This window comes from Gadus macrocephalus, chromosome 18, assembly GCF_031168955.1.
Source record: "Gadus macrocephalus chromosome 18, ASM3116895v1".
NCBI lineage: Eukaryota > Metazoa > Chordata > Actinopteri > Gadiformes > Gadidae > Gadus > Gadus macrocephalus.
The window spans coordinates 8,466,029-8,474,126 of NC_082399.1; the positions used below are offsets into that span (position 1 = coordinate 8,466,029).

The 8,098-nt window shown below is 46.0% G+C and overlaps 1 protein-coding gene across 2 annotated transcripts in view; it reads left to right on the top strand.

Moving 5' to 3' along the window:
* The first annotated feature begins 638 nt into the window (after window positions 1-638).
* si:dkey-191m6.4 (rho GTPase-activating protein 22) overlaps window positions 639-8,098 on the top strand; it is a 32,439-nt gene continuing 24,979 nt past the window's right edge. For both annotated transcript variants that reach the window (XM_060037105.1, XM_060037106.1), the window contains exon 1: window positions 639-1,063. In XM_060037105.1, the coding sequence (XP_059893088.1) occupies window positions 1,021-1,063 (43 nt within the window). In that variant the 5' untranslated portion in view covers window positions 639-1,020. The remainder of the gene's footprint in view (window positions 1,064-8,098) is intronic.

Here is an 8,098-nt window from a genome sequence, read left to right on the forward strand (position 1 = left end):
GCGCGCACACACACACACACACACACACACACACACACACACACACACACACACACACACACGCAAGCTCCATCCCTAGGCAACCTGACCCCCGACGAGGCAGCTAGGGACAACAGACGCAATCAGGCTTCTGTTAGCCGCCCTGCCCTGGGTACCGCTAGGAGACACACAATCACCCCACTCCCCCCCCCCCCTCCCCCACGCAACCACTACACACACACTCACGCCACTACGCACACACTACACACACAAACACACCAATTCACCCAGCGCCATTACACACACACAGAGCCCCCACCAACCCACCCCAAGTACACACCCACTACACTTACACACACCCCTCTCTCTCTCTCTCTCTCTCTCTCTCTCTCTCTCTCTCTCTCTCTCTCTCTCTCTCTCTCTCTCTCTCTCTCTCTCTCTCTCTCTCTCTCTCTCTCTCTCTCTCTCTCTCTCTCTCTCTCTCTCTCTCTTCTCTCTCTCTCTCTCTCTCTCTCTCGCTCTCCCCAGGCTGACACACTGCTATGAATAATGCAGTGGGGAGGGGTGGAGGCCACTGAGCGTGTGCAGAGAGAGAGAGAGAGAGAGGGAAGGGGAGTTCCCTTTTCCACTCTCCTCCCCTCCTACCTACTCCCCAACCCCCCCCCCCCTCCAGCCGCCACCACCGACAGCACTGCAGAAGGTCAGAGCGAGTAGAGGAGAGGAGAGGAGAGGAGAGGCAGACGCCAGAGAGAGAGAGAGAGAGAGAGAGATGGTGTGCTGCTGATTCTGACTGAAAGGCGGATCAGACAGAAGGAAGACAAGAACAGGAGGAGAGTGAAAAGACGAGAGAGAGAGATAGAGAGAGAGAGAGAGAGAGAGAGAGAGAGAGAGAGAGAGAGAGAGAGAGAGGAGAGAGAGAGAGAGAGAGAGAGAGAGAGAGAGAGAGAGAGAGAGAGAGAGAGAGAGAGAGAGAGAGGGAGATAGGGTTTTGGTTCGCTGGACCCACAAGAACATGCAGAGAGGAGAGAGAGAGGACCAGGGATGACAGCCATGCTCAGCCCAAAGATAAGGCAGAGCAGGAGAGGTAGGATATGTTCTTTATCCTGTCCAATACTCTAGCATTTGATTGTCTTTTAATCTCTTGACTGACAACAGTAGCATGCATCCGATTATGTATCACCACCTGACAGACCGGGGAGAGGTATAGCACACACTCCTAATCCTTCTGATGTACTATCCCATCCATATCCCTTGGTTTAGACATATGATAGCATAAACCATATGCTAGCATTTGTCTTGTTACCTCTCGACTAACAACAAGATCATATATCATCATATTGTATATGAGCATCCTTACAGATTAGGGGGAGTATAGTTGTAGAACTCTTAATAAATCCAAAAGGCAAACTCACAACACTACACACTATCATATATCATAGATCACATATCAGCACCTGACAGGATAGAGGGCTCTCGGATACTTTTAATTGCATCCAATACGTCTTGGAATCGATCAAATGACAACACCATACACAGCACTATACTATACTACAAGACTATATCATAAATACTATATCACATATCACGTATCATAGCTAGAGCAGCTGTCGGACACTGTTAATTCCATCCAATATGTTTTCATTCTCTTGGCTGATAACCGTATCCTGTATCACATATCTCAGCTTCAAACGTTCACCAAGAGATAGGACACACTGAATTGAATTCAATCAAACACAGGTTTCAATCTCCTGGTTGTTAACACTATCACATCCAGGATAGGCTACTCACATATCAAGGAGGGGAGAGGTAGAGGACATTCACAATCCCATCCCACTACGTCTCCCAACCAATCGTCTCAGGACAGACTAGCCTGATGCTCCGTCCCCCCTTGTAAGGTCTTAACGTCCGCCAAGGACCCACGACGCAGGATATTAAGATAAGATGACCGCCCACAAAGAACCATCTCAGTATCATCATCCTCATCCCCATGTCGTAGAAGACAGACGTATGGACGCTGTGTGTTTCATTCATTCACAGCCCCCACGCTAGGTCGTATGCCCCTTTAGCGGTTTACACACTGCGGTTCCAAAACCTAAAGGACTCCAATCTTTTCCTTGGACGGCGGAGTCAAGTCGTTTTCTGTGAATGGGGGTTTGGAAGGCTGCCCTCACACACACACACACTCATCCAGCTCTGCCGTAGTACCGCCATATAGCGCACACACACATTAGCATTCTACTACAGCTGGCGGAGAGGGTGTGAATACTAGCAGAGCGCACTCGCTCGTAGCAGCTCTCGTTTCAGCACCACAAGGCTCTCTGTGTGTGTGTGTGTGTGTGTGTGTGTGTGTGTGTGTGTGTGTGTGTGTGTGTGTGTGTGTGTGTGTGTGTGTGTGTGTGTGTGGCTGTGCTTGTGTGCATGTGTTCCTATTAGTTATGCATGTGTGTGAGTTTAAGTGTTTCTGCGTGTGTGTGTGTGTGTGTGTGTGTGTGTGTGTGTGTGTGTGTGTGTGTGTGTGTGTGTGTGTGTGTGTGTGTGTGTGTGGCTGTGCTTGTGTGCATGTGTTCCTATTAGTTATGCATGTGTGTGAGTTTAAGTGTTTCTGCGTGTGTGTGTGTGTGTGTGTGTGTGTGTGTGTGTGTGTGTGTGTGTGTGTGTGTGTGTGTGTGTGTGTGTGTGTGTGTGTGTGTGTGTGTGTGTGTGTGTGTGTGTGTGTGTGTGTGTGTGTGTGTGTGTGTGTGTGCGCGCGCGTGTGTGTGTGTGTGTGTGTGAGGTTGTGCATGTGTGTGTGTGTGTGTGTGTGTGTGTGTGTTCATATGGTTATGCATGCATGTGTGTCTGTGTGTGTGGGTGTATGGTTGTGCACGTGTGTGTATTTGTGTGTGTGGGGGGGGGGGGATTTGTCCATATATAATCTGCATGATGAATTCAACAGCTGCATTTGATAATGAGTAAAGTGAGCGGTGTCTTCGGTGCTGTGACGGCTCCCTAATCCCACAATCTGTAACCGAGAGCGAGAAAGAGAGAGTACAGAGCCTCGCTTTCACGTGGGTGACAACCACTTATTATGGCTGACCTGATGACAGGAAGGATTTCTCAGGCTGCTCTGTCGTTATCGTCCGAATAGATTAATAATGTTTCGGGGGTTTTATCCGTTTTTTTTTCCAACGAGCGAGAAACGCTTATTTTGGGTGTATGTGTGTGTTGACGATGATTCATTCCCATTACAGGTCGGTTCCCGAAATACTTCCCGAATACTAATCATTGATACAAAATACAGAATGAATAATCAGAGTTTTCAAGAATGTCGTAAATCAAAAGCATGACATGCATTCTTCGGCGCATTCCCTGCATAGAGGTCGTAATATAACACTTCATCAGTCACGGCTCGTTCGGTAGAGTCGGCGCGGGCCGCCGGAGAGAATGTGGGAACGCCAGCTATCACTGATGGATTCTCTGAAAAAGATAGAAAGCTGAAGATGAAGCTCTCTCTCCCTCTCAATCTCTAATCCTTGTTCTCCCCCCCTCTCTCTTCTTACATTTTATTGAATCCCTTAGAGCCCTGACTTGGTGGCTCCATAGCAATTGATCAGTGCACTTTGCCAACTGAAATGTTATGTATAGATTCTACATTAATCTGCATTACAATATTGGAATTGCTTCTTATTTTCAGTTGAATATACTGGTGGTCAAGTATTGCTTTGATTTATCGAGGGTGGTTTTGAAAGGGACTGCTAGTTAGCCCAGAGTGGCAATGGAGCAAGATAGTGGGAATTTGAAAACAAGGAGCTGTTGCAGATAAGAAATGTGTGCCAATTTACTTAATTAGCTTTCGCTATCCAACGTCAAAAGATAACGACGCACTAATCGATTCAAAATAAACACGATAGGAGGCTGTGAGGGTTACAACGCTAAATAAATAACACAAAAATCGATAGGCGGCAAAAAGAAACAGAATCCTAAATTTTACCATTTTCGTTTTATGTCTCAATGATGAACTAAAGCATCGTGAAACACATCGACTCAACCAGCTAAGGAGAGCATTATGGGATGTATATTGGAGCAGGGGCTCTGGCTGCTGCTGCAGAATCATGTGGCAGCTTTAATTGCCCACATATCAGATGCTCTCTGCTTTATGTTCAGCCCCTTTGTTGCCATGGTTTTCTGCTGTAAAACTCTACTGCTACGGAACAATAAGCCCAGCATACGAATTCATGAAATATGACACGCGTGTGCGCACACAGTGCATTTGCACGGACACACGCACACACACACAAACACAATCCCCCACACACACATTCACATTACAGCATTACACTAAACAGGTGAAACCCACTAGCCCTTTTCTAATATAGAATACACATTTACCACCTGTTTTATCTGTTAATGCACAAAGCACATAAACACGCTAAGATAATACATGCATCCACACAGACTGAAGCCCGTATGGAACAGGAAATCAGGCATTGATGCACCTGTAACTCTCCGTCGCTGCTCCCCATGGGCAATGAATCACCACGGCAACAGATTAATGGAATTGAATTCCTCAAGCATGCCAGTGTGTAAGTGCCGTATCTTTCCTGTGTGTGTGTGTGTATACGTGTGTGTGTGTGTGTGTGTGTAGGTGTGTGTATGTGCGCGTGATGTGTGTGTGTGTGTGTGTGTGTGTGTGTGCGTGCGTGCCTGCGTGCTTGCGTGCGTGTTTGTGTGTATGTGTGCGTGATGTGTGTGTGTGTGTTTATGAGTGTGTTTAAGTATATGTGTGCGTGCATGCCTGTTTTCTATGTGTTCTTGGGCATATGCGTCTCTGTGCGGGTGCAAGTGCATACCCATGAGTGTGTACGATGAATTCTCTCCAGGCTGACAGTATTGTGATCGTAATGGATGGGATGCTCATGCGAGAGACAGCACCATTTCCTGCTCATGAAGTCATACGTTTGTGTGTATGTATGTGTGTGTGTGTGTGTGTGTGTGTGTGTGTGTGTGTGTGTGTGTGTGTGTGTGTGTGTGTGTGTGTGTGTGTGTGTGTGTGTGTGTGTGTGTGTGTGTGTGTGTGTGTGTGTGTGTGCGTGGGTGCCTGCATGCGCGCGTGTGTGTGTGTGTGTGTGTTTAAGCGTTGGTCAAGGGCCCACTGTTCTGTGCGTTATTATATATATATATATATATATTTACAAAGATACAATAGACTAGACTTACACAAACAGGGGCGAGTGAACAATTAGGTGAGTCATAGTGACCTAGATCAGCTCAACCTCTCCTGTAAATGTCTGAAAGCCACAAGGACTCTCTAGTTAAGTGAATTGCTTTCATTATGCAAATAATTAACCTCTCCCACAAGAAATCCCCTGGTATTCTTACAGTCGGAGATAATGAACAGGGAATCCGACTGGGATGCCTTATCACTGGAGAACACACAAATATATAATCAGGCAACGTAGCAGATGATGGTCACGTATAGCGTGCTAAAGCACCCACTTACGCCCACATACTCTCCAACCACACCATCTCAGTCATCCATTTGGATAGGCAAATGTCCCATTGCAGGCTGGTGTCCTACACCGGTCTAGTGTCCTACACCGGTCTAGTGTCCTACACCGGTCTAGTGTCCTACCTAGGGCTAGTGTCCCTCTAACTAGGGCTAGTGTCCTATCTCGAGCTAGTGTCGTACACTGGGCTGGTGTTTATTAGCGCTGTGTCCTGTCTAGTCTAGTGTCTTACAATGGTCTAGTGTCCTACCTAGGGCTAATGTTATTATACTAGTGCTAGTGTTAATCAACTAGGGCTAGTGTTATTCTACTAGGGCTAGTGTTCTTCTAGGGCTAGTGTTATTATACTAGTGCTAGTGTTAATCAACTAGGGCTAGTGTTATTCTACTAGGGCTAGTGTTCTTCTAGGGCTAGTGTTCTTCTAGGGCTAGTGTTCTTCTAGGGCTAGTGTTCTTCTACTAGGGCTAGTGTTCTTCTTCTAGGGCTAGTGTTCTTCTAGTGCTAGTGTTCTTCTAGTGCTAGTGTTCTTCTAGTGCTAGTGTTCTTCTACTAGGGCTAGTGTTCTTCTAGTGCTAGTGTTCTTCTAGTGCTAGTGTTCTTCTAGTGCTAGTGTTCTTCTACTAGGGCTAGTGTTCTTCTAGTGCTAGTGTTCTTCTAGGGCTAGTGTTCTTCTAGGGCTAGTGTTCTTCTAGGGCTAGTGTTCTTCTAGGGCTAGTGTTCTTCTACTAGGGCTAGTGTTCTTCTTCTAGGGCTAGTGTTCTTCTAGTGCTAGTGTTCTTCTAGTGCTAGTGTTCTTCTAGTGCTAGTGTTCTTCTACTAGGGCTAGTGTTCTTCTAGTGCTAGTGTTCTTCTAGTGCTAGTGTTCTTCTAGTGCTAGTGTTCTTCTACTAGGGCTAGTGTTCTTCTAGTGCTAGTGTTCTTCTAGGGCTAGTGTTCTTCTAGGGCTAGTGTTCTTCTAGTGCTAGTGTTCTTCTACTAGGGCTAGTGTTATTCTACTAGGGCTAGTGTTCTTCTAGTGCTAGTGTTCTTCTAGTGCTAGTGTTCTTCTAGGGCTAGTGTTCTTCTAGGGCTAGTGTTCTTCTACTAGGGCTAGTGTTCTTCTAGTGCTAGTGTTCTTCTAGGGCTAGTGTTCTTCTAGGGCTAGTGTTCTTCTAGGGCTAGTGTTCTTCTAGGGCTAGTGTTCTTCTAGGGCTAGTGTTATTCTAGGGCTAGTGTTATTCTAGGGCTAGTGTTATTCTAGGGCTAGTGTTATTATACTAGTGCTAGTGTTCTTCTAGGGCTATTGTTCTTCTAGGGCTAGTGTTCTTCTTCTAGGGCTAGTGTTCTTCTACTAGGGCTAGTGTTCTTCTAGGGCTAGTGTTCTTCTACTAGGGCTAGTGTTCTTCTTCTAGGGCTAGTGTTATTCTTCTAGGGCTAGTGTTATTCTACTAGTGCTAGTGTTATTCTACTAGTGCTAGTGTTATTATACTAGTGCTAGTGTTCTTCTACTAGGGCTAGTGTTCTTCTAGGGCTAGTGTTATTCTACTAGGGCTAGTGTTCTTCTAGGGCTAGTGTTCTTCTAAAGGGCTAGTGATCTTCTATAGGACTGGTGTTATTATACTAGGGCTCGAGTCATTCTACTAGGGCTGGTGTCACCCCAATAGGGCTGGAGACATTTTACTAGGGCTGGTGTCACCCCAATAGGGCTGGAGACATTTTACTAGGGCTGGTGTTATTTGACTCGGGGTAGTGTTATCCTACTATGTCTGCGTCCAGAACAATATGGATGGATGGGATGTGTTTTCAAGAAGAGAGGCATAAGCAGAGTCAGAAATAGTCGGGAAGGCTGAAAGAAGAAGAAGAGGAGAAACATTCATTGGCTGCGATTTTGTGGATTCTGCGGATTCTGCTCCCACTGGTCCTGCCCACTCACCGTTTGTCTGTGCTGTTGTTTTATGAGGCCGCTGGGCGGCTGCCTCCAACACTGGCTGCTCTGTTGATAACCACACACTGATCTCTGGTGTTCTGGGAGGGGAAAGAAGAGGGAAGTGAGGAACGAAGGAAGGAAAGGAAGGGAGGAAGGAAAGGAAAGAAGAAACAAAGAAAGAAAGAACGAACTAGTGAAAAATCTGAAGAACTCACACTAAAGACAGAAAGCTAGAAGGAAAGAAGAGAAGGAATTAGGGACGGTGTTTATTCCTCTGGAAAGATTGCAGTTTTTTATTTTTGCATTGTTCAGAAAAGAACAGAAGAGAAGGAGAAAAACAAAGAACAGAAGAAAACAGTAGAGAAGTGGAAAATATAAAAACAAGAGTGAGAAGAACAAATTGTGTTTTTCTCGAGCAAAAAAAAGAAATGATTGCATCATATCTTCCCATCCCAGCAAGTCATGCTCCAGATGATCTCACATAACAACTCACCACAGCCATTGTGCCGGGGCATTAGGGACAGATCTCAGCACACACCAGATTCAAAATGGCTCTCAGAGAGGGAAGGTTAGAAACCTTGGGACAGGAGCAGGAGGAGAGGGTAGTTAGAGGTATGTAACACGATCTCCCCTTCTGCAAAATGACCTCCATCATCATCATCATCATCATCATCATCATCATCATCATGTCTTTGAACTCAGCGTATGCGTAAACCAGCATTATTGC